Source organism: Oncorhynchus mykiss, chromosome 18, assembly GCF_013265735.2.
Source record: "Oncorhynchus mykiss isolate Arlee chromosome 18, USDA_OmykA_1.1, whole genome shotgun sequence".
In the NCBI taxonomy this organism is placed as follows: domain Eukaryota; kingdom Metazoa; phylum Chordata; class Actinopteri; order Salmoniformes; family Salmonidae; genus Oncorhynchus; species Oncorhynchus mykiss.
In genome coordinates this window covers 68,576,979-68,604,657 of record NC_048582.1, presented here as the reverse complement: position 1 = coordinate 68,604,657, position 27,679 = coordinate 68,576,979, and the positions used below count along the sequence as shown (strand labels likewise).

The 27,679-nt window shown below is 40.5% G+C and overlaps 1 protein-coding gene across 2 annotated transcripts in view; it reads left to right on the top strand.

Moving 5' to 3' along the window:
* Positions 1 to 2,383: 2,383 nt before the first annotated feature.
* The window catches only part of nt5c1aa (5'-nucleotidase, cytosolic IAa), a 59,976-nt gene continuing 34,680 nt past the window's right edge, over positions 2,384 to 27,679 (top strand). Inside the window, exons 1-3 of one of the 2 annotated variants that reach the window (XM_036953600.1) lie at positions 2,384 to 3,046; positions 3,148 to 3,310; positions 23,675 to 23,722. In XM_036953600.1, coding sequence (XP_036809495.1) covers positions 3,149 to 3,310; positions 23,675 to 23,722 — 210 coding nt within the window. In that variant the 5' untranslated portion in view covers positions 2,384 to 3,046; position 3,148. Of the gene's footprint in view, positions 3,311 to 23,674; positions 23,723 to 27,679 lie in introns of both variants that reach the window. The other variant, XM_036953601.1, reaches the window with a different exon arrangement.

Sequence of the window (27,679 nt, the reverse complement as noted above, 5' to 3'; positions counted from 1 at the left end):
AGGAACTAACATCAGATCCAGATCAGAGGCAGTAGGGATGACCAGGGATGTTCTCTGTTTAGTGAGTCCTCCAGATCAGAGGCAGTAGGGATGACCAGGGATGTTCTCTGTTTAGTAAGTCCTCCAGATCAGAGGCAGTAGGGATGACCAGGGATGTTCTCTGTTTAGTGAGTCCTCCAGATCAGAGGCAGTAGGGACGACCAAGGATGTTCTCTGTTTAGTGAGTCCTCCAGATCAGAGGCAGTAGAGATGACCGGGAATGTTCTCTTGATAAGTGTGTGAATTGGACCACTTTCCTGTCAAAATGTAACGAGAACATTTGGGTTGTCAGGGAAAACGTAAAATTACATAATTACATCATTTTCTTTTGGAATGTAGTGAAGTAAAAAGTTAAAGTTGACATAACATATAGATACCCCCCAAAAAACAACTTAATGTAACAGTATTCATCTTCGGACCGAAGCGCAGCGTGGTAAGGCCCAGCGTGGTAAGGCCCAGCGTGGTAAGGCCCAGCGTGGTAAGGCCCAGCGTGGTAAGGCTCAGCGTGGTAAGGCCCAGCGTGGTAAGGCCCAGCGTGGTAAGGCCCAGCGTGGTAAGGCCCAGCGTGGTAAGACCCAGCGTGGTAAGGCTCAGCGTGGTAAGGCCCAGCGTGGTAAGGCTCAGTGTGGTAAGGCCCAGCGTGGTAAGGCTCAGCGTGGTAAGGCTCAGCGTGGTAAGACCCAGCGTGGTAAGGCTCAGCGTGGTAAGGCCCAGCGTGATAAGGCCCAGCGTGGTAAGGCCCAGCGTGGCAAGTGTTCATGCTTGTTTTATTAAAACTGAACATTATTCAAAAAATAAACAAGAGAATACCCGAAACAGTCCTATAAGGTGAAAACACTAAACGGAAATTAACTACCCACAAAAACCCTGTGGGAAAAAGGTACCTAAGTATGGTTCCCAATCAGAGACAACGATAGACAGCTGTCCCTGATTGAGAACCATACCAGGCCAAAAACAAAGAAATACAAAAAACATAGAAAAAGGAACATAGAATGCCCACCCCAAATCACACCCTGACCAAACCAAAATAGAGACATAAAAAAGCTCTTACGGTCAGGGCGTGACACTTAAGTAGTACATTAAAGTACTTTACACCACTGCAAAGATTATATGTGACACACTTTCCAACCTTTGGCTAAATGTCTATATTTGTTTTGCTTCCTTATTAAACTCACAACAATAACCAGGGACCATATTTACAAAGAGTATTAGAGTAGGAGAGATGATATCCTAATCCTAAATAAATGAGTTGTACGGACAAAGGGGGAACCTCTGATTCTAGATCAACACTGCTACTCTGAGACATCTTGTAAATACGGACCCAGTTATCAAGTTTCATGGACTCAACCAGACAATCCTATGTTTGCTTTAGATGTTTCAGAGTAATGCGAGGAACTAAGAAGATGTGTTTGATACAGAAATCGTTGTTTTTTAGTTCAACGTTTGAGATACAAGGCGACTCATTCATTAAACATCTTTTCAAAAAATATGGCACATTTCTATGTCAATTACAATGTGATAGAATCGGAGAGTTAAGCCCGTGTAATCAGTCTTACTAACTTCCAAGGGTTTATAAATACCATTTCAAACCGCTTGTGAGCGGTAGGGTTGTTTGTTTAAATCCGCAGGTTGAACATCGAGGCAAGGAAGCTCTATGTCAGCGGCAATATCACACGGGCTTTGTCCCAAATGGCAGCCTATTCCCAATATAGTGCACTACTTTTGACTATAGCCCCCTATGGATAGTGTGCTAAATAGGGAATCATGTGTAGTGTAAAGGAATGTGAAGTAAGAGAGACATGGTGGTTAGGTGGTAGTGTGGCACCGTGCCAGAGATAAACCACTGCAGTGACGCAGAGACACAGACAGTAGAGACAGACATTTTGGGACAGACAGGGTTTCACATGTGCGTCAGAATCTCCCGTGATCCTTTGGGAGGACTGAACAGCCTGTGGGGGAACACAGGGAGGGGCTTCTGAAAAAGGAATCAAGCCTCCCATTGGCCCGAAGGGCGGTGAGTGCGTTTTCATATGGGGAGTGTCCTGATAGATGCCGAGAGAGAGAGGGAGAGAGAGGGAGAGAGAGAGAGACAGGGAGAGAGAGAGAGAGAGAGACAGGGAGAGAGAGACAGAGAGAGAGAGAGGGAGAGAGAGAGAGAGAGAGAGGGAGAGAGAGAGAGAGAGAGAGAGAGAGAGAGAGAGAGAGAGACAGACAGCCAGACAGACAGAGAGAGAGAGAGAGAGCAAGAGAGAGAGACAGACAGAGAGAAAGAGTGAGTGAGAGAGTGAGACAGAGAGACAGGGAGAGAGCGAGAGAGCGAGAGAGAGAGAGAGAGAGAGAGAGAGAGAGAGAGAGAGAGAGGGAGAGAGCGAGGGAGCGAGAGAGAGAGAGAGAGCGAGAGAGGGAGAGCAGAGAGAGTGATTGAATGGGACAGATTGTGAGGTGTGAGAAAAAGCGAGTGAGTGAGGCAGAGAGAGAGAGAGAGAGAGAGGATCAGAGACAGAGAGGAACAGAGGACAACAACACAGCAACAGTGGAGGGAGAGCAGGCTTAGCAGCATAGAAAAAACACCAATAAAAACACTATTCAACGCTACATTGGATTGGATCCACACTGGACAACCTATGTGTGTGTGTGTGTGTGTGAGTCAGCCTGGTTGTGACAGTGTGTGAGAGTGTCTGTGTGTGTGTGAATGTGTGTGTGAGAAACAGAGAGCAGTTGTGTGTATGAGAGAGGTAATCCGAAAGAACATGCGTGTGAGAGACAACCTGTGACTGTGTGTGAGGAAGGGGTTTGTTGTGTGTGTGTGTGTGTGTGTGTGTTGTAGACTGTACCGGACTATGAGTTGTGCAATGCAATGCAGTATTACTTCTGAAGAGAGGAGACACTGAAGAGCGAACACTGCAGGGATACTTGTGCAGCTGCTCTTGTGTCAGACACACCACTGTAGCGGACAGCGTTAGAGCCCACGGCTGGAGAGGACAGGACCTCTTGCTTGGATAATACCGTAGGGATTGTACCATTTTGGGAAGATCACAGAGGTGGCATAGACAATACTATACAGGTAGATTGTACCACTGGGACGACGGGGTGATTGTGTGTTTTCAGGATGAATCTGGACCCTGTTCAGGTGATGAAGGGGCAGTCTAACCCAAAGGACCCCACGGCTGCCCCTGTAACTGCCTCGTCAAATGGAGATGGCAAAGGAGCCTGGGAAGAGAAAGAGGAGTTTGACCAAGACCACCTGGGTCTCACCACAAAACCCCTACTGGTGAGTTCTGTCAGTCAGTCAGTCAGTCAGTTTGCCAGTCTGTTTTCCATCTCTTATTGTTCTCTGCCTCTGTCCCAGTACTCTTCATTTTATTCATATGGTGCCATTGTCTGTATGTCTGTCACATGGCCATGTGACAGTTTCAAATGTTCAAGTTTGGTGGTCAAGAAAAACTATAAACATCACTATTCATGCAGGTGTATGGAAATGATTGACATCTCTTAGGGAAATGATTGACATCTCTCCAACATTACAGGGTGGCTTCTCTCTCTGTCTCTCTCTCTCGCTCTCTCCCCCCTCATCTCTCTCTCTCATTGCATTCTGGGACGATGTAAAGCATGCTGTGTTTCGAGCCAATATTGGAGAGAGTAATTAAACTCATCTGTTTGCTATTTAATCCTGATTTATAGGATATTTTATATTTTATTTACTTGAGTGTATCAACCGATGGCCTGTACAGCCTCCTTTATTTTTAGCATTATGGCTACTGACGGCTTATCCAATGGATATCAATGGCCAACCATTGACTGTCCAATGCTACTTCTGTGAAATGTTCACTAACCAGAGGGACAGCGTGGAAGATCGAGCGTAAACGGAACAGGGGGTATGTCTGTAAAAAGTGCCTTTGGTGTGACCGGATGATGGATAATGTCGGGCGGCTGCAGAAGGACGTACCAATGGCTATCCAATGAGCTGAAGGAGAGCAGAAGGACGTTCCGATGGCTATCCAATGAGCTGAAGGAGAGCAGAAGGACGTTCCAATGGCTATCCAATGAGCTGAAGGAGAGCAGAAGGACGTTCCGATGGCTATCCAATGAGCTGAAGGAGAGCAGATGGACGTTCCGATGGCTATCCAATGAGCTGAAGGAGAGCAGAAGGACGTTCCGATGGATATCCAATGAGCTGAAGGAGAGCAGAAGGACGTTCCGATGGATATCCAATGAACTGAAGGAGAGCAGAAGGACATTCCGATGGCTATCCAATGAGCTGAAGGAGAGCAGAAGGACGTACCGATGGCTATCCAATGAGCTGAAGGAGAGCAGAAAGACGTTCCGATGGCTATCCAATGAGGTGAAGGAGAGCAGAAGGACGTACCGATGGCTATCCAATGAGCTGAAGGAGAGCAGAAGGACGTTCCGATGGCTATCCAATGAGCTGAAGGAGAGCAGAAGGACGTTCCAATGGCTATCCAATGAGCTGAAGGAGAGCAGAAGGATGTACCGATGGTTATCCAATGAGCTGAAGGAGAGCAGAATCTCACCAATTTAGCTGCAGCCCAGGCTTAACATACCTTGACGCTAAACATCTCTCTCGCCCGGGTTTTTGGAGAGTTGGGCATAGTCGATCTGTCCCACTTCTTGGAGCAGGTGTCTTGTTCAAATCCACTTCACCACAGAGACTGGGCCAAGGTGTAGTTAGGTTAAAGGACCCAAGGGAACCGCAAACCTGGGAAGTCCTTTCCTGCCTCGGAGGATCCGCCTGATAAACAGCTTTGCTGGTGTCTGGACCCAGGAGTCCGCTCTGATCCTGGAGACCCTGATGCCAGGCAAGTGGGGACCGCATCACCTTCCGGACTTCTTGCTACTTCAGACCACTGAGCCTATGGAGGCACTAGTCCCCCCCCCCACACCGCAATACCCCCTTCTTCTAGGCAACAGCGCTACTCGCTGCTCCGTGCACCTTCAATGATTTGTTGGGGGAAGCTCGATGTGCCGCAGTAGAACTCTCGGAGTTCAGCCTTCCTAGGGGGGATGCGACCTGGAAATTCACGACTTCCCTTCCCATTATATCCTACATTTCTTTTTGGGGCGGGGTTCCATCGTACAGAATGTGGTGGTCGATGGTGCAGATACATTCTGTCATCCTGGTGCCATAGTGGGTGACATCACTCGAGAGCTTAAGGTCAGTCTAGACCTGGAGCTCCAAATGATGTTTGTGCATACTGGTACACATGACATCAAGCTGTGTCAATGGGCTGAGTAGAGGCGGGACTTCCAACACCTGAGAGACAGACTATTGGCTACGGGCAAGCGGATCGTTTTTTTCTGTCCCTATCCCAACACACGGTCGTGAAATTCAAAATGGTTCTCTTGGCTATTTGCACAGGACTTTAGGATTAAATCAAGACTGCTCTGAAAGAGTGTTGGATTTTTATTGACAATTTTGCTTCAGCCAAGAAGACAGAGTAAAACAACCATATGGCCTCAGACAAGTAGACAGGAAATCACTATATTGAACAACAATGACTAGGTACGGATTCTGATTCATACACAATGTTTGGAGAAAGGAAGACTTGGCCTGAGATGAGTGACTGTGAGTGAGTGAAGCAAAGGTGTGCGTGTATCTGTCTGGGGAAATGAGAACAGAGGAAGTTCAACTTGTTTTAATCCAATCGCTGCAGCAGGCTCAACCGATACCCCCCCGCCTGTTTATAGGACACAGTGCTTCACACTGTTTCGGGTGAAAGATAAATCCAAGCTGGATAATTACAAAAAAAAAAAAAACGTATTCGAAAATACTCTGCTTCATAGAATTCTCCATTTCCCATTACGAAACCTGTTTTGTCTGAATTCTGGAAATTGGTGAAATCTTTAAAACAAAACCATCACCCCCTCGTTGTCCATTTGTTGTAGTTTTTTTTTAACCATTTCTCCTCAGCTGGCCAATTATTTGAAAGAATGGTTTCTGAAATGACCTAAAGTTCAATTAGATGGACTCCTCTATTCACCTCTGGGCTCACGAGGGGCGCAGCAGTACCAGGAACTGCATCTCAGCGCTAGAGGCGTCTTTTCAGACAGACTGGTTCGATTCCAGGCTGAATCACAACCGGCCATGATTGAAAGTCCCATAGGGCGGCACACAATCGGCCCAGCGTCATCCGGGTTTAGGCCGTCATTGTAAATAAGAATTTCTTCTTAACTGACTTGCCCAGTTAAATAAAGGTTATATATATTTTTTTAAAGTTAAAAAATACATTTGAATAAATAACAGGGAATGATGCACTTCCAGGCATTGACCATTTTTTTAATGTGAACCATTTCATGTCAATGATGTAATAAGTGCCTCGTATATAATGTATGTTAAAAAAATCCACAGGAGCTGATTGGCTTAACCCCTTTCTACTGCAGCTTTCTGGCCCCCTCATTGTAGAACCTTTAACCCACATTTTGTATTTAACAATACCCCCCCCCCCCACCCCACCCCATCCCCTTCTGACCCAGATAACTACCACCCAATTTCTAAACTATCTTGTCTTGCAAGTATAAGAATCCCTTGCAAACTCTCAGCTAAATAATATTTTTTAAACTTCTTGTGAACCAGTCCTGGTTTCAGACCAGGACCGGACCAGGACCAGACCAGGACCAGACCAGGACCAAAGCAGGACATAACACTGTTTCAGCTGCTACAATCTTCTTCAACTGCTTGGATCATAGGAATCACTGTGCTTCCATTTTTACAGACCTATCCAAGGACCTTTGATACTTTCGACCATCCCCTACTCATTCGAAGGTTGTCTGAAACGGGCCTCAATCAGGAGTCTTAGAAGTGGTTAGGTACATCATTGTACAATAATGTGTGCTTTCTGATGGATCACTAAAGATGTCCCGCAGGGGTCAATTTTGATACCTGTCCTCACTATTTACTAATTTATATAAATAATACTGGTCTATCTGCAACAACCTGTAAAATTCATCTGTACGTAGATGACACTCTTATGTACGCTATTTCCCCTACTACTGACCGGGCTATGTTAGAGCTGCAATCTCATTTTGTTTTGCGTTGCAGAAAGCCCTTGTTGATTTAAAATTGGGAGTTATTTAGTTGTTTTCTAATTCTCATAGAAATATTTCACATTTATGCATTGGATGGTTCATTCAGCGAACAGGTTCCCAAGCCTGTAATTATCTGGCCGTTTGGATTGACAAAAAAATTATGATATTTAAAAAATATATATACGGATGAGCTAGTTCAGAACCTGAGATTTGAAGTAGACTTCTTTTTATAAAAATAGATCACGCCTCTCCCTAAATAGCAAGAAGCAGGTTGCACAGGCAACCTTCCTGCCAGCTCTTGAATCTGGTGACACCATTTATCAGACTGCAGCAGACACCACTCTACGGCCCTAGGATGCGATGTACTCTGTGCTTTGTCACATGTGACAGGTTTAATATCACTGCATCCTTTATCAGAAGGTTGGTTGGACCTCTGTTAATTCCCATAGATCACTTAATTTATCATTTTTTTTTGTTGTTTACTAGTATGTTGGTTTAGTAGTGTTGTGGTTTATTAGTGTTGTAGTTGGTTTAGTAGTGTTGTGGTTTATTAGTGTTGTGGTTGGTTTAGTAGTGTTGTGGTTTATTAGTGTTGTGGTTTATTAGTGTTGTGGTTGGTTTAGTAGTGTTGTGGTTTATTAGTGTTGTGGTTTATTAGTGTGGTGGTTTAGTAGTGTTGTGGTTTATTAGTGTGGTGGTTTAGTAGTGTTGTGGTTTATTAGTGTTGTGGTTGGTTTAGTAGTGTTGTGGTTTATTACTGTTGTGGTTGGTTTAGTAGTGTTGTGGTTTATTAGTGTTGTGGTTTATTAGTGTTGTGGTTTATTAGTGTTGTGGTTGGTTTAGTAGTGTTGTGGTTTAGTAGTGTTGTGGTTTATTAGTGTTGTGGTTTATTATTGTTGTAGTTTATTAGTGTTGTGGCTTATTAGTGTGGTGGTTTATTAGTGTTGTGGTTTATTAGTGTTGTAGTTTATCAGTGTTGTAGTTTATTATTGTTGTAGTTTATTAGTGTTGTAGTTTCTTAGTGTTGTGGTGGTTTAGTAGTGTTGTGTTTTATTAGTGTTGTAGTTTATTAGTGTTGTGGTTTATTAGTGTTGTGGTTTATTAGTGTTGTGGTTTCTTAGTGTTGTGGTTTATTAGTGTTGTGTTTTATTAGTGTTGTAGTTTATTAGTGTTGTGGTTTATTAGTGTTGTGGTTTATTAGTGTTGTGGTTTATTAGTGTTGTGTTTATTAGTGTTGTAGTTTATTAGTGTTGTAGTTTCTTAGTGTTGTGGTTGGTTTATTAGTGTTGTGGTTTATTAGTGTGGTGGTTTAGTAGTGTTGTGGTTTAGTAGTTTTGTGGTTTATTAGTGTTGTGGTTTATTAGTGTTGTGGTTGGTTTAGTAGTGTTGTGGTTTATTAGTGTTGTGGTTTATTAGTGTGGTGGTTTAGTAGTGTTGTGGTTTAGTAGTTTTGTGGTTTATTAGTGTTGTGGTTTATTAGTGTTGTGGTTTAGTCGTGTTGTGGTTTATTAGTGTTGTGGTTTATTAGTGTTGTGGTTTAGTCGTGTTGTGGTTTAGTCGTGTTGTGGTTTATTAGTGTTGTGGTTTATTAGTGTTGTGGTTTATAAGTGTTGTGGTTTATTAGTGTTGTGGTTTAGTAGTGTTGTGGTTTCGTAGTTTTGTGGTTTATTAGTGTTGTGGTTTATTAGTGTTGTGGTTTATTAGTGTTGTGGTTTATTAGTGTGGTGGTTTAGTAGTGTTGTGGTTTAGTAGTTTTGTGGTTTATTAGTGTTGTGGTTTATTAGTGTTGTGGTTTATTAGTGTTGTGGTTTATTAGTGTTGTGGTTTATAAGTGTTGTGGTTAATTTGTGTTGTGGTTAATTTGTGTTGTGGTTTAGTAGTGTTGTGGTTTAGTCGTGTTGTGGTTTATTAGTGTTGTGGTTTATGAGTGTTGTGGTTTAGTAGTGTTGTGGTGGTTTAGTAGTGTTGTGGTTTATCAGTGTTGTGGTTTATTAGTGTTGTGGTTTATTAGTGTTGTGTTTTATTAGTGTTGTGGTTTATTAGTGTTGTAGTTTCTTAGTGGTGTGGTTTATTAGTGTTGTAGTTTATTAGTGTGGTGGTTTATTAGTGTTGTAGTTTATTAGTGGTGTGGCTCCCCTGAATAAATAAAACAAATTGAACACGTCTCTCACTCCCCCCTCTATATTTTCAAAACATTCCTTGTTCTCTTTCTATTTGACAATCTGAAACTGCTTCCTGTTTCTTTCATGCTTTCTATTTGACAATCTGAAACTGCTTCCTGTTTCTCTCCTGCTTTCTATTTGACAATCTGAAACTGCTTCCTGTTTCTTTCATGCTTTCTATTTGACAATCTGAAACTGCTTCCTGTTTCTCTCCTGCTTTCTATTTGACAATCTGAAACTGCTTCCTGTTTCTCTCCTGCTTTCTATTTGTCAATCTGAATCTGCTTCCTATTGCTCTCATTCTTTCAATTTGACAATCTGAAACTGCTTCCTGTTTCTCTCATGCTTTCTATTTGACAATCTGAAACTGCTTCCTGTTTCTCTCGCGCTTTCTATTTCTTAAATTTTCTTTCTCAATATTTTATTCTCTCCTTTCCCTATTTCTCTTTCTCTCTGTCCATCTCTATCTTTTAACACTAAGGTTAGTCATCACACGCTCTGCTCTCGGGGACCAGGCTCTAGGCCTACATCTACTCTGTGTTTATGTCTCCCACCTAGCTTAGCAGGGGCATATGTACCGTCACCTCCAACATTTTTGGGTATCCTTGATAAAGATGAGTAAAAATAACTGTAAAAAAAATATTATATGAATACTGAGCTATATTGTAGGCTAACAAAATAATCTAACTGTACTTTTTTCCCCCCGTGTACAATAAGGCTCAGTATTTGCATTGTAAATTTTATACAGTCTATTCTTGCTCATCTTTATCAAGGGTGCCAATAGTTTTGGAGGTGAATGCCTGTGAGACTGTCAGGTGTTCTCAAAACAGAAACTCCTACCTTGTAATCTGCTTTACAGTAAATACTGTAAACACCTATAACACACTGGGGGGGGGGGGGGGGGGGAGAGTGAGAGGGGAGAGTGAGAGAGGGGGAGTGAGAGAGAGAGAGAGTGGAAAGATATTGGAGAGTGAGAGGGGGAGAGAGTGCTCCTATGTATGCGTGCATGTCTGTGTCTGTGTGCACATGTACACATGCAGTGTGTGTGTGTGTTTGTGACTCGTGAGAGAGTTGATAACAGTTGTGTAATCTGTACTTGTTGAGTATTATTCCAAGGGCACCTATTTTAAAAGGATTAGCCCCTTTTTTTTCAATTTTCGACCTAAAATGACATACTCAAATCTAACTGCCTGCAGCTCAGCCATTTAGAATGGTAATTTAGTATGGTCGTTTAGTATGGTCATGTGGTATGGTAATTTGGTATGGTAATGTAGTATTGCCATGTAATATAGCCATTTAGTATGGTCGTTTAGTATAGCCATGTAATATAGCCATTTACTATAGCCATTTAGTAGAGCCACTTAGAATAGTAATTTCGTATAGCCATTTAGAAAGGTAATTTAGTATAGCCATTTAGAATGGTCATTTAGTATAGCCATTTAGTATAGTCATTTAGTATAGCCATTTAGTATAGTCATTTAGTATAGCCATTTAGAATGGTCATTTAGTATACTCATTTAGTATAGCCATTTAGTATAGTCATTTAGTATAGCCATTTAGAATGGTCATTTAGTATAGTCATTTAGTATAGCCATTTAGTATAGTAATTTAGTATAGCCATTTAGTATAGTCATTTAGTATAGCCATTTAGTATAGTCATTTAGTATAGCCATTTAGTATAGCCATTTAGTATAGCCATTTAGAATGGTCATTTAGTATAGCCATTTAGAATGGTCATTTAGTATAGTCATTTAGCATAGCCATTTAGAATGGTCATTTAGTATAGCCATTTAGAATGGTCATTTAGTATAGTCATTTAGTATAGCCATTTAGTATAGTCATTTAGTATAGCCATTTAGAATGGTCATTTAGTATAGCCATTTAGAAGAGTCATTTAGCATAACCAGTTAGAAGAGTCATTTAGTATAGCCATTTAGAATGGTAATTTAGTATAGCCATTTAGTGTAGTCATTTAGTATAGCCATATAGAAGAGTCATTTAGTATAGCCATTTAGAAGAGTCATTTAGTATAGCCATTTAGTATAGCCATTTAGAAGAGTCATTTAGTATAGCCATTTAGTATATTTAGTGTTTTTTACTTATTTTTTCACGTATTTTGTACATAATGTTACTACAACCATCTCTTATGACCAAAAAAAAACTTCTGGACATCAGAACTGGGATTACTCACCACAAACGGGTAGAAACTTTTTCCTTTAACAAGTCCAACTTTAATTTATTTATTTTTCCTTTAATGAGTCCAACAAGAAAGATATACTGCTCTCCAGGGAACAAGCCCAAATCCCCGTCATTTGCGTGAAGAAAAGACTGAGGGAAAAAGGAAGCAGATCAGGCAGCATTCTGAAATCCGTAGGCGAGTGATTAAAATCCCACTGCTATCAATTCTACTTGCTAACATGCAATCAATGGAAAATAAAACTGATGATCTACGATTACAATGATCCTACCAACAAGACATTAAAAACTGTAATATCTTATGTTTCACCAAGTTGTGGCTGAGCGATGACACGGATAATATAGAGCTAGAGGGATTTTCAAATCACTGGCAGAACAGAGAAGCTACGTCTGGTAAAACGAGGGGTGGGGGGGTGTTTATTTGTCAATTTTTGCTGGAGCGCGATGTTTAATATTTTAAAGAAGTCTCGAGGTATTACTCACCTGAGGTAGAGTACCTTATGATAAGCTGTAGACAACATAATCTACCAAGAGAGTCTATATTATTCGTAGCCATATATTTACCACCACAGACCAGTGCTGGCACCAAGACCGCACTCAACAAACTCTACAAGGCCATGAGCAAACAAGAAAATGCTCACCCAAAAGCGGCACTCCTAGTGGCTGGGAACATTAACGCAGATAAACTTAAATCTGTTTTCCAAATTTTTACCAGCATGTTGCATATGCAAGCAGAGGAAAAATAACTCTAGACCACCTTTACTCCACACACAGAGATGCGTACAAAGCTGTCCCTCGCCCTCCATTTTGCAAAGCTGACCGTAATTCTATCCTCCTGATTCCTGCTTACCAGTGACTTGCTCACTAAGGAAATGGTCAGATGAAGCAGATGCTAAGCTAAAGGACTGTTTTGCACAGACTGGAATATGTTCCGGGATTAATCCAATGGCATTGAGGAGTATACCAACTCAGTCATCGGCTTCATCAATAAGTGCATCGACAACGTCGTCCCCACAGTTGCCGTACGTAAATATCCCAACCACAAGCCATGGATTACAGGCAACATCTGCATCGACCTGAAGGCTAGAGCTGCCGCTTTCAAGGAGCGGTAGCTCCTATGCCCTCAGACGAACCATCAAACAAGCAAAGCGTCAAACACAGGATTTAGATGGAATCCTACTACACTGGCTCTGATGGTTATCGGATGTGGCAGGGCTTGAAAACTATTACGGACTACAAAGGGAAACCCTGACGTGAGCTGCCAAGTGACTCAAGCCTACCAGACGAGCTAAATGCCTTTTATGCTCGCTTCGAGGCAAGCAACACTGAAGCATGCTTGAGAGCACCAGCTGTTCTGGAGGACTGTGTGATAACGCTCTCGGTAGATGTGGGCACGATCTTTAAACAGGTCAACATTCACAAAGCCGCCGGCCCAGATGGATTACCAGGATGTGTACTCAAAGCATTCACTGACCAACTAGCAAGTGTCTTCACTGACGTTTTCAACCTCTCCCTGACTGAGTCTGTAATACCTACATGTTTCAAGCAGACCACCATAGTCCCTGTGCCCAAGGAAGTGAAGATAACCTGCCTAAATGATTACCTCCCCGTAGCACTCACGTCGGTAGCCATGAAGTGCTTTGAAAGGCTGGTCCTAGTTCACATCAACAGAATCCTCCCGGAAACCCTAGATCCACTCCAATTCGTATACCGCCCCAATCGCACTCCACACTGCCCATTCCCAGCTGGACAAAAGGAACACCTATGTGAGAATGCTGTTTATTGACTACAGCTCAGTGTTCAACACCATAGTGCCCACCAAGCTCATCACTAAGCTAAGGACCCTGGGACTAAACACATCCCACTCTGCAACTGGATCCTGGACATCCTGACGGGCTGCCCCCAGGTGGTAAGGGTAGGCAACAACACGTCTGCCACGCTGATCCTCAACACTGTTTACTGTGTGGCCAAACACAACTCGAACAACATCATTAAGTTTACTGATGACACAACAGTGGTAGGCCTGATCACCGACAATGATGAGACAGCCTATAGGGAGGAGGTCAGAGACCTGGCAGCGTGGTGACAGGACAACAACCTCTCCATCATTGTGAGCAAGACAAAGGAGCTGATTGTGGACTACAGGAAAAGGCGGGCCAAACAGGCCCCCATTAAAACCAACGGGGCTGTAGTGGAGCAGGTCGAGAGTTTGAAGTTCATTGGTGTCCACATCACCAACCATCTATCATGGTCCAAACATACCAAGGCAGTCGTGAAGAGGGCACAACATAACCTTTTCCCTTCAGGAGACTGAAAAGATGATGACATCAGTCCCCAGATCCTCAAAAAGTTATTCAGCTGCACCATCGAGAGCATCCTGACCGGTTACATCACAGCCTGGTATGGCAACTGCTCGGCATCTGACCATAAGGCGCAACAGAGGGTATAGAGTACGGCCCAGTACATCACTGGGGCCAAGCATCCTGCAATCCAGGACCTATAATAATAGGCGGTGTCAGAGGAAAGCCAAAGTCATAGACAGTTTGCTCTGCTGCCACACGGCAAGTGGTACCGGAGCGCCAAGTCTAGGACCAAAAGGCTCCTTACCAGCTTCTACCCCCCAAGCCATAAGACTGCTGAACAACTAATCAAACGGCCACCGGACTATTACATTGACCCCCCTCCATTTGTTTTGTACACTGCTGCTACTCGCTGTTTATCATCTCTGCATAGTCTCTTCACCCTTACCTACATGTACAAATGACCTCTAACCTGTACCCCCGCACACTGACAAAATAATCTTTGACTAGTTCAGTTTGACATTGCAGCTGGAGGCTATAAGATAGCAATTTTTCTTATAAAGGTTATCTAAATTCTAGTAAAACAAATCAACAATCAACATATCAAAATACTTAAACTTACATGCAGAATACCTGCTGTTAACTTTTAAATGATTGGAATGAATTATCCAAAGAGAGTATAAAGATTTAATGTCCTTGTTTTTTGAGGTGGGAGTTGAGCAAGGTCTGTGTTTTGTTTACCTCTGAATCAGAAGACTGACTATACCGGCACACTTTACAGTGACAAAACAAGGGTTATGACACATTTTTTCATGTATATAGCCTCGTTATTGTTATGTTATTGTGTTACTTTTTGTTATTTTTTTTACTTTAGTTTATTGGGTAAATATTTTATTAAAACTGCACTGTTGTTTAAGGGTTTGTAAGTAAAGCATTTCACGGTAAAGTCTACACTTGTTGTATTCGGTGCGTGTGACAAATAAAGTTGGATTTGATTCGATTTGATTTTAGGTATAGCCATTTAGTATAGTCAGCAATGTCTATGATGATATTAGTTTAATAACTAATCAGTTCAGGTTAGTTACATAGTTTTTAATCCATTCCGTTTACTGTAGTTCCCTTAGGGATGCCGGGAAACAGATTAAATCAAGTCTTGAATCAATGCAGAATCCCCATTGATGAATTTGCTACAGTCTAGGACTAGACTGTGTCTGTGTCCAAGAAACCAGCACAAAGAGGTTTATACTTTAATAAAATCCTCTAATTTCTCTAGTGAACTTGCTGTGGATCTGTGGAAGTGCCATTTAAGTGCAAAAGGAGAGTACTACTATCTTAGTATCCTGAAGAGAGTAAATACAATATCAATGTATACTATTAATGCTAGTATAGTGTAAGACCGTTCAGGTTAGATAGATTACATTTAATGGACAGGGCTTTAATTTAGTAAATATTTTAAAGAGTGTTAAAATCCATCTTTGTTCAGGAAGCAAATGGCTTTCCACAAATATACTGCTTTATGTTAACATGGCAATCACTACATGATACTGTAGTGGTGCAGTATAGTAAACACTATTCTACTGTAGTAGTGCAGTATAGTAAACACTATTCTACTGTAGTGTTGCAGTATAGTAAACACTATTCTACTGTAGGGGTGCAGTATAGTAAACACTATTCTACTGTAGTGGTGTAGTATAGTAAACACTATTCTACTGTAGGGGTGTAGTAGAGTAAACACTATTCTACTGTAGTAGTGCAGTATAGTAAACACTATTCTACTGTAGTGGTGCAGTATAGTAAACACTATTCTACTGTAGTGGTGCAGTATAGTAAACACTATTCTACTGTAGTGGTGTAGTATAGTAAACACTATTCTACTGTAGTGGTGTAGTATAGTAAACACTATTCTACTGTAGTGGTGCAGTATAGTAAACACTATTCTACTGTAGTGGTGTAGTATAGTAAACACTATTCTACTGTAGTGGTGTAGTTTAGTAAACACTATTCTACTGTAGTGGTGTAGTAGAGTAAACACTATTCTACTGTAGTGGTGTAGTAGAGTAAACACTATTCTACTGTAGGGGTGTAGTAGAGTAAACACTATTCTACTGTAGTGGTGCAGTATAGTAAACGCTATTCTACTGTAGTGGTGTAGTATAGTAAACACTATTCTACTGTAGGGGTGTAGTAGAGTAAACACTATTCTACTGTAGTAGTGCAGTATAGTAAACACTATTCTACTGTAGTGGTGCAGTATAGTAAACACTATTCTACTGTAGTGGTGTAGTATAGTAAACACTATTCTACTGTAGGGGTGCAGTAGAGTAAACACTATTCTACTGTAGGGGTGTAGTAGAGTAAACACTATTCTACTGTAGGGGTGTAGTAGAGTAAACACTATTCTACTGTAGGGGTGTAGTAGAGTAAACACTATTCTACTGTAGTAGTGCAGTATAGTAAACACTATTCTACTGTAGTGTTGCAGTATAGTAAACACTATTCTACTGTAGGGGTGTAGTAGAGTAAACACTATTCTACTGTAGGGGTGTAGTAGAGTAAACACTATTCTACTGTAGGGGTGTAGTAGAGTAAACACTATTCTACTGTAGGGGTGTAGTATAGTAAACACTATTCTACTGTAGGGGTGTAGTAGAGTAAACACTATTCTACTGTAGTGGTGTAGTATAGTAAACACTATTCTACTGTAGGGGTGTAGTAGAGTAAACACTATTCTACTGTAGGGGTGCAGTAGAGTAAACATTATTCTACTGTAGGGGTGTAGTAGAGTAAACACTATTCTACTGTAGTGGTGCAGTATAGTAAACACTATTCTACTGTAGTGGTGCAGTATAGTAAACACTATTCTACTGTAGGGGTGTAGTAGAGTAAACACTATTCTACTGTAGTGGTGCAGTAGAGTAAACACTATTCTACTGTAGTGGTGCAGTAGAGTAAACACTATTCTACTGTAGTGGTGCAGTATAGTAAACACTATTCTACTGTAGTGGTGTAGTAGAGTAAACACTATTCTACTGTAGTGGTGTAGTATAGTAAACACTATTCTACTGTAGTGGTGTAGTAGAGTAAACACTATTCTACTGTAGGGGTGTAGTAGAGTAAACACTATTCTACTGTAGGGGTGTAGTAGAGTAAACACTATTCTACTGTAGTGGTGTAGATTAGTAAACACTATTCTACTGTAGTGGTGCAGTAGAGTAAACACTATTCTACTGTAGGGGTGTAGTAGAGTAAACACTATTCTACTGTAGGGGTGTAGTAGAGTAAACACTATTCTACTGTAGTGGTGTAGTAGAGTAAACACTATTCTACTGTAGGGGTGTAGTAGAGTAAACACTATTCTACTGTAGGGGTGTAGTAGAGTAAACACTATTCTACTGTAGGGGTGCAGTAGAGTAAACACTATTCTACTGTAGGGGTGTAGTAGAGTAAACACTATTCTACTGTAGGGGTGTAGTAGAGTAAACACTATTCTACTGTAGGGGTGTAGTAGAGTAAACACTATTCTACTGTAGGGGTGTAGTAGAGTAAACACTATTCTACTGTAGTGGTGTAGATTAGTAAACACTATTCTACTGTAGTGGTGTAGTATAGTAAACACTATTCTACTGTAGTGGTGTAGTAGAGTAAACACTATTCTACTGTAGTGGTGTAGTATAGTAAACACTATTCTACTGTATTGGTGCAGTATAGTAAACACTATTCTACTGTAGTGGTGTAGTAGAGTAAACACTATTCTACTGTAGTGGTGCAGTATAGTAAACACTATTCTACTGTAGTGGTGCAGTATAGTAAACACTATTCTACTGTAGTGGTGTAGTATAGTAAACACTATACTACTGTAGTGGTGCAGTATAGTAAACACTATTCTACTGTAGTGGTGTAGTAGAGTAAACACTATTCTACTGTAGTGGTGCAGTATAGTAAACACTATTCTACTGTAGTGGTGCAGTATAGTAAACACTATTCTACTGTAGTGGTGTAGTATAGTAAACACTATACTACTGTAGTGGTGCAGTATAGTAAACACTATTCTACTGTAGTGGTGTAGTATAGTAAACACTATTCTACTGTAGTGGTGTAGTATAGTAAACACTATTCTACTGTAGGGGTGTAGTATAGTAAACACTATTCTACTGTAGTAGTGCAGTATAGTAAACACTATTCTACTGTATTGGTGCAGTATAGTAAACACTATTCTACTGTAGTGGTGTAGTATAGTAAACACTATTCTACTGTAGTGGTGCAGTATAGTAAACACTATACTATACTCTCTCTTGTTTGTTTATCCTCTCCCCTCTCCCCCGTTTCTCTTCTCTCTGCTCCCCCTGATTCCCATCTCTCCTCTCCCCCTGATTCCCATCTCTCCTCTCCCCCTGTTTCTCTTCCCCCTTTATCTACCCCCCCACCAGTTTATGTTACTTCCCCTGCACCTCTTCTGTGCTCACATAATGTTTTCCCTCTTTCTGTTCTCCTCTACCTTCTCCTCTCTCTCTGTTATCCTCTATCTTCTCCTCTCTCTCTGGTCTCCTTCTCCCAGCTTTCTCGTTATCCTAACCTCCTCTCATATCTCTCTTCTTTGTCATTATAATTTCCCCCTCTCCTTATCTTTCTCCTTTCTCCTCTCATACCTCTTTCCCCCTTTTGTCTGTCATGTACTCTCCTCTCCTCATCTCCTCTCCTCTCCTCTCCTCTCATCGTCTCTTCTCTTCTCTTCTCCCCTCCCCTCCTCTCCTCTCCTCCTCGTCTCTCCTCTCCTCTTCTCCCCTCCCCTCCCCGTCTCTCCTCTCCCCTCCCCTCCTCCCCTCCCCTCCCCGTCTCGTCTCTCCTCTCCTCTCCTCTCCTCTCCTCTCCTCTTCCCTTCCCTTCCCTTCCCTTCCCTCCTCTCCTCTCCTCTCCTCCCCTTCCCTCCCCGTCTCGTCTCTCGCCTCCCCTCCCCTCCTCTCCCCTCCTCTCCTCTCCTCTCCTCTCGTCTTTCCCTGGTGTCCACTATGGAGCGTGTCTGGTTTTGAGTTATGTAAATACCATATCATGACTCATAATCCTGTGATCCCAGTTATTAAACAGACCTGTCCGATGGGCAGACATAACTCTCACAGGAGCATTGTGATTCTATACGTAGTATGTTCTCCTTGTGTAAGGAGAAAACACTGAGCGGAATATGACGGAGGTTACATACAGTGAGCTACAAAAGTATTGGGACAGTGTTTTGACTCTGTACTCCGGCACTTTGGATTGGAAATTAAACGACTATGATGTTAAAGTGCAGACTGTTGGCTTTAATTTGAGGGGATTTTCACCCACATCAGGTAAATTCCAGCACTTTGCACATGGTCCCACCCATTTTAGGGGACTGAAAGTATTGGGGAAAATGCTCTTATATTTAACTAGGCAAGTCAGGAACAAATTCTTATTTACAATGACGACCTACCCCGGAAAACACTGGGCCAATTGTGCCCCGCGGGACTCCCCATCACAGCCAGAGGTGATTCAGCCTGGATTTGAACCAGGGACTCTTGCACTGAGATGCAGTCTCTTAGACCGCTGCGCCACTCGGGAGCCCGATTGAAACATTGTGTTGAAAATCCCCACTTGTTTGCATAGTCAGCTTACAAACATCTCTGACACACACACTTACCCCAACAGACATGTCACTAGGGGTCTTTTCACAGTCCCCAAATCCAGAACAAATTCCAGAAAGTGAACAGTATTATATAGAGCCATTATTGCATGGAACTTCCTTCCATCTCATATCGCTCAAAAGCAGATAAAGCAACACCTCACGGCACAACGCCTCTCCCCTATTGGACCTAGATAGTTTGTGTGTATGAATTGATATGTAGGTTGCGTGTGCCTTTTGTAAAAAAAAATATATAATGCATGTCAAGGGCTGCCCAACCATCAAGATGAATTGTCAGATTCAACAGAAGATCTCTTTGTTTCTTGGGACCAAGAACAAGCATCTCCGTTTTGTCCGAGTTTAAAAGTAGAATGTTTGCAGCCACCCACTTCCTTATGTCTGAAACGCAGGCTTCCAGCGAGGGCAATTTTGGGGCTCTCGTTGTAATGAGGATCAGACCAAAGTGCAGCCTGGTAAGTGTTCCTGATTTTTATTGATCAAAACACTCGAACAAAATGAAAAATGAACAGTTCTGTAAGGCAAATAAACTATACAGAAAACAACTACCCACAAAACACAGGTGGGGAAAAGGCTGCCTAAATATGATTCCCAATCAGAGACAACGATAGACAGCTGCCTCTGATTGGGAACCACACTCGGCCAAAAACAAAGAAATAGAAAACATAGAAATAAAGAAACTAGAACGCCCACCCTAGTCACACCCTGGCCTAACCAAAGTGAGAATAAAAGCCTCTCTATGGCCAGGGCATGACAGCTGCACCATGTTTCATCGAAATGTGAAGAGGATTGGACTGAAAACATACAGGACAGTAGATCTCCAGGAAGAGGGTTGGACTGAAAACCTACAGGACAGTAGATCTCCAGGAAGAAGGTTGGACTGAAAACCTACAGGACAGTAGATCTCCAGGAAGAGGGTTGGACTGGAAACCTACAGGACAGTAGATCTCCAGGAAGAGGCTGAGGCAGAAAACCTACAGGACATTAGATATCCAGGAAGAAGGTTGGACTGAAAACCTACAGGACAGTAGATCTCCAGGAAGAGGTTTGGACTGAAAACCCATAGGACAGTAGATCTCCAGGAAGAGAGTTGGACTGATAACCTACAGGACAGTTGTCACATTCTGACCTTAGTTCCTTTTTTATGTCTTTGTGTTAGGTTGGTCAGGGCGTGAGTTGGGGTGGGTAGTCTATGTTCCTTTTTCTATGTTGCTATATTTCTATGTGTTTGGCCTAGTATGGTTCTCAATCAGAGGCAGGTGTCGTTCGTGGTCTCTGATTGAGATTCATACTTAGGTAGCCTGTTTCCCCCTTTTTGGTTCTGGGTGTTTCATTTCTGTTTAGTGTCTGGTTCACCTGGCAGAACTGTTTCGTTTTCTCTTCGTTGTCATTTTGTGTGGTGTTCAGTTTTTCAATTAAAATATGACGAACACTTATCACGCTGCATTTTGGTCCTTCTCTCCTTCCACCAACGAGAATCGTTACAACAGTAGATCTCCAGGAAGATGGTTGGGCTGTAAACCCACAGGACAGTAGATCTCCAGGAAGATGGTTGGACTGTAAACCCGCAGGACAGTAGATCTCCAGGAAGATGGTTGGACTGTAAACCCACAGGACAGTAGATCTCCAGGAAGATGGTTGGACTGTAAACCCGCAGGACAGTAGATCTCCAGGAAGATGGTTGGGCTATAAACCCACAGGACAGTAGATCTCCAGGAAGATGGTTGGACTGTAAACCCGCAGGACAGTAGATCTCCAGGAAGATGGTTGGACTGTAAACCCACAGGACAGTAGATCTCCAGGAAGATGGTTGGGCAGCCCTGTAGTTCTGTCCTTGAGCTGTCCATGTCTATAAATGTTCTGTATTATGTTCCCTGTTTTGTTTGGACCCCAGGAAGAGTAGCTGCTGCTTTTGCTTTTCCTTATAAAATCCCGAATATCAAATACCCAGGATCACACAGGATACGAGATAAGACAGGAGAATTACACCAGATAGGACAGACTAGACCCCCCCCCCCCCCCCCCCCCCGCCCCCAGGCACATACACTATTGCAGCAATGATACTGGAGACCGGGGAGGGGAGGGGGGGGGAGGGTCAGGGGACACCGTGGCCCTGTCTGAAGTTACCCCAGGACAGGGCCATTCCCAGGCAGGATATAATCCCACCCACTTTTTCAAAGCACATATCCCCCACGGCACCAGAGGGATATCAACAGACCACTAACTTCCTACCCTGAGACAAAGCACATATCCCCCACGGCACCAGAGGGATATCAACAGACCACTAACTTCCTACCCTGAGACAAAGCACATATCCCCCACGGCACCAGAGGGATATCAACAGACCACTAACTTCCTACCCTGAGACAAAGCACATATCCCCCACGGCACCAGAGGGATATCAACAGACCACTAACTTCCTACCCTGAGACAAAGCACATATCCCCCACGGCACCAGAGGGATATCAACAGACCACTAGCTTCCTACCCTGAGACAAAGCACATATCCCCCACGGCACCAGAGGGATATCAACAGACCACTAACTTCCTACCCTGAGACAAAGCACATATCCCCCACGGCACCAGAGGGATATCAACAGACCACTAACTTCCTACCCTGAGACAAAGCACATATCCCCCACGGCACCAGAGGGATATCAACAGACCACTAACTTCCTACCCTGAGACAAAGCAGAGAATACCCCACAAATACCTCCACCGCCGCACGTTCCCATGAAGGTGCGAAATCAGACAGGGAGATCACGTCAGTGGTTCAGCCCTCTCAAATATCCTGGCATGACGTGATGCACCCCTCTTAGGGACGATATGGGAGAGACCCTATTCTTAGAGCTGAAATACCTTGGGGATGGAGTTATAGCATATTGCACAGAAAGGACTCTCCAAAAGATGTAACTTAATTAATAGTCATATCATTTTGCATAAAAAGGTCTCTCCAAAAGCTCAATCATATTTAATAGTTACATAATATTGCACAGAAAGGTCTCTCCAAAAGATGTAACTTAATTAATAGTCATATCATTTTGCATAAAAAGGTCTCTCCAAAAGATGTAACTTAATTAATAGTCATATAACTTTGCACAGAAAGGTCTCTCCAAAACATGTAACATATTCAAGAGTTAAATCACATCGCAAAAAAATATTTTTATTTTTTTAGTAGTGAGTCACTGAGCCACTTTGTAACCTGAACCATTACAGTAGTGAGTCACTGAGCCACTATGTAACCTGGACCATTACAGTAGTGAGTCACTGAGCCACTTTGTAACCTGAACCATTACAGTAGTGAGTCACTGAGCCACTTTGTAACCTGGACCATTACAGTAGTGAGTTCTTGTGCAGCTTGTTGTTTGCTCTTTGCATGCACACACAGACAGAAGGCAGATCATTAATGTACAGGCTGAACAGTATTCACCCTTGGGGCACGCCCACATCATAGCTACGTGTGGGCGACAGCTCATTGCTCACTCTGACACACTGAGTTCTGCCTTCAAGGTATGATTTCATCCATCTCAAGGCATCGGGGGGGGGGGGGGGGGGGGGGGGGGGGGTGAACTTGGACAATTTTGTGATGATAATCTCATGATTAACAGTATCAAAAGCCTTCCTTAGGTCCAGAAACACAGTCCCAACAACACCCCCTTTTGTACATCTTGGACTTCACATTTTCCAGAAGAAAGCAGTGGGTCGTTTTTGTGGAGTGTTTCGCTCTGAAGCCGAACTGCATGGAGTGTAATGTGAAGGGGCTGTTGTTGAGGTGGGCAATCAGTTGTCCTGCTACACACACAGTCAAGCCATCCTAATACTGTAAAGGTATTATAGAAAGAGGATCAGCAGCAATGAAACTCTCATCTCTCTCAAGGGGCATTCTGTAGTATTAAAGCCTTCTGAAATACGAAGGCAGGACAGTAGCTGACTGCTATAAAAACCTAGTCGTTCCGCGAGAGGGAATTGTACAAGTGTGAACATCAGATTGTGCATTGTTGCTGTCTTTGGCAAAGTTAGGAATCGCCTTGAAAAAAAGGTTATCGATGGTAAATTCTTTAATTTCATTTTCAAAGGGATTGTCTGGATAAATAAAGAGATGATAAACAGTGTGCGAATGGGAAAATGGAAACTATGTTGTTGTTGTTCTGTGAACGAGTCATTATTTGGAAAAAACATCACAGGATGAATGAATAAATGAATAAATGAATAAATGAATAAATGAATAAATGAATAAATGAATCATTGAAACTGTGAACATTTGTATTTTATTTGTAAAGGTGTCATGTCAGAGAAGAGCCCGGAAGGTGGAGGGAGGCATTTTCTTTGTAAGTATAAACACGGCAATGTGGGGCCAGGCTCAAAGGTTATGTCCGTGATGATCGTCGGTCACCTCTAACCTTTGACCTTTTATTAACCTCCTTTGAAACGTACGCATGACCCTCTGGATGCAGCTACTAACCAACGTTTTGTGAGCAACGAATTCTATCGCTAAACCATTATGGGTCAAACATGGAAGGAAAAAGCAATGGGTAGTTATGAATGCCTCAGCAAGTCTGATAAGACACTATATCACCTGTGTATATGCATTTTTAAGAGGTTTTGTGTGAAGGTCAAATGCATGCGTTTCATGTATAATACACAGGTTGATTTGATAAAACTTTTCCCAATGCAAATTTTTTGTTGTTGTAGTCATATGAATTCTAATTGGTTTTCTTCCTGTTTTATCCTGTTAATAAATATTAGCCACGCTCAGTAGTGACTGTCAGTAAAAAAAAAAAACACGTATTTACCTACCAATTGACTGTTCGTTCCCCTCAGTTTGATAACCTACTTTTTCGTATCATTCCAATGTATTGTTTACTTGTTTACTTGCTTCCTCTAAGTCAATTCTGTCGCTTCCATTGTGGTCGTTGCTGAGGATCACTAGTACAAATGGATTATGTTTTCATGTAATACAAATTGGACGTGAACGCTAACTAAAGAACTATGGAGCACAGATCAAACTGTTTTGATCCTGACAGATCGCACAATACTTGTTGTTGTTATCACACAGTTCCATGTTCAATGTGGGCAGTAGGGAATACATTAGAGTTATACTATTATGTACTATAGGGTATACAGTATGTTAATACTATAATACATTATAGGGTACACAGTATATTTATACTATAATATACTATAGGGTATACAGTGTATTTATATTATAATACATTATAGGGTATACAGTATATTTATACTATAATATACTATAGGGTATACAGTATATTTATACTATAATACATTATAGGGTACACAGTATATTTATACTATAATATACTATAGGGTATACAGTATATTTATACTATAATATACTATAGGGTATACAGTATATTTATACAATAATACATTATAGGGTATACAGTATATTTATACTATAATATACTATAGGGTATACAGTGTATTTATATTATAATACACTTTAGGCTATACAGTATATTTATACTATAATATACTATAGGGTATACAGTATATTTATACTATAATATACTATAGGGTATACAGTATATTTATACAATAATACATTATAGGGTATACAGTATATTTATACTATAGGGTATACAGTATATTTATACTATAATACATTATAGGGTATACAGTATATTTATACTATAATATACTATAGGGTATACAGTATATTTATACTATAATACATTATAGGGTACACAGTATATTTATACTATAATATACTATAGGGTATACAGTATATTTATACTATAATATACTATAGGGTATACAGTATATTTATACAATAATACATTATAGGGTATACAGTATATTTATACTATAATATACTATAGGGTATACAGTGTATTTATATTATAATACACTTTAGGCTATACAGTATATTTATACTATAATATACTATAGGGTATACAGTATATTTATACTATAATATACTATAGGGTATACAGTATATTTATACAATAATACATTATAGGGTATACAGTATATTTATACTATAATATACTATAGGGTATACAGTGTATTTATATTATAATACACTTTAGGCTATACAGTATATTTATACTATAGGGTATACAGTATATTTATTCTATAATACATTATAGGGTATACAGTATATTTATACTATAATATACTATAGGGTATGCAGTAAATTTATACGATAATACACTTTAGGGTATACAGTATATTTATACGATAATACACTTTAGGCTATACAGTATCTTTATACTATAGGGTATACAGTATATTAATACTATAAAATACTATAGGGTGTACAGTATATTTATACTATAATATACTATAGGGTATACAGTATTTTTATGCTATAATACACTATAGGGAATACATTATATTTCTACTATAATATACTATAGGGTTTACATTATTTTTATACTATAATACACTATAGGGTATACAGTATATTTATTCTATAATACACTATAGGCTATACAGTACATTTATACTATAGGGTATACAGTATATTTATACTGTAGGCTATACAGTGTATTTGTACTATAATACACTTGAGGGTATACAGTATATTTCTACTATAGGCTATACAGTATATTTATACTATAATACACTATAGGGTATACAGTATATTTATACTATAATACACTATATACAGTACATTTATACTATAATACACTATAGGGTATACCCTATAGGCTTTACAGTATATTTATACTATAATATACCATAGGGTATACAGTATATTTATACAATAATACATTATAGGGTATACAGTATATTTATACAATAATACATTATAGGGTATACAGTATATTTATACTATAATACATTATAGGGTATACAGTATATTTATACAATAATACATTATAGGGTATACAGTATATTTATACTATAATATACTATAGGGTATACAGTATATTTATACTATAATACATTATAGGGTATACAGTATATTTATACTATAATATACTATAGGGTATACAGTATATTTATACTATAATATACTATAGGGTATACAGTATATTTATACTATAATATACTATAGGGTATACAGTATATTTATACTATAATACATTATAGGGTATACAGTATATTTATACTATAATATACTATAGGGTATACAGTATATTTATACTATAATATACTATAGGGTATACAGTATATTTATACTATAATATACTATAGGGTATACAGTATATTTATACTATAATACATTATAGGGTATACAGTATATTTATACTATAATATACTATAGGGTATACAGTATATTTATACTATAATATACTATAGGGTATACAGTATATTTATACTATAATACATTATAGGGAATACAGTATATTTATACTATAATACACTATTCCCCCATTACAATTCTATGTACAATAGTCTCCCAACATTACCATGGGTAATGAGTCAAACCATCGTTGTATTATTTTGTGCATAAAGGCTCTCCAACCCAATATTTTTCTTTACAGGTAAAGATTCATGAACGCTTCCCTGAACTTAAACAAGCTGTGTTGTCTGAGTGTTTTAAATCTAAGCATTGGGTTCTGAAACAGAGACACATGTAAACACTTCTTTGTCCACATTCTGAACGCATTCCCACTAAGTTTACGTTACGTTGTGCCGATCAAATTCAAATTAAAACGGTAAACAGTATTTAAAAGGTTTGCTTTAGATAAATGGACAGAAAAAAATATATATATAATTGTATGAAAAACCTCCTGATCAATTCTGTCTGACACACAGTGGGTATGTTTTCGGCCGGTTGAATTAAATGTAGTCAACGTTTGAGGGAGCCACACCCACACAGCTTGCCTTACCACGCAACCTGCATAAGATAAGTCTGAATACCAACTACTGAGAAGTGTTTCAATCAAAACGTGTGAAAAAAAAAACATGACAAAGCTCGACTTTTGTTTTTTTTTGTGTTTGAGTTTGTGTGCTCTGCATTCCTACACCCGATGTCTGGGTTGATCTGTGTGTTTTACAATCCAGTTTCATTCTCGGTAAGTGTGGTGGAGGACAAGGCCACATTGCATGCCGAAAATTGTATCACCTTTAACTGCCATTGTTTATAGGCCCCTTCAACCTTGACAGGAGTCATTGAGTATTTGTACACACATCCTGGAGTGTGTGTCTGTCTATTCACACACCTGTTTGTGTGTGCGCGTGTGTGTGTGTGTTTCTACAAATACTAACTCAATCTCTATAGTCACTAACTATAGGAAATCAGGTGATATATATCAGCGCGAGACTGTGTGTGTGTGTGTATGTGTGTGTGTGTGTGTGTGTGTGTGTGTGTG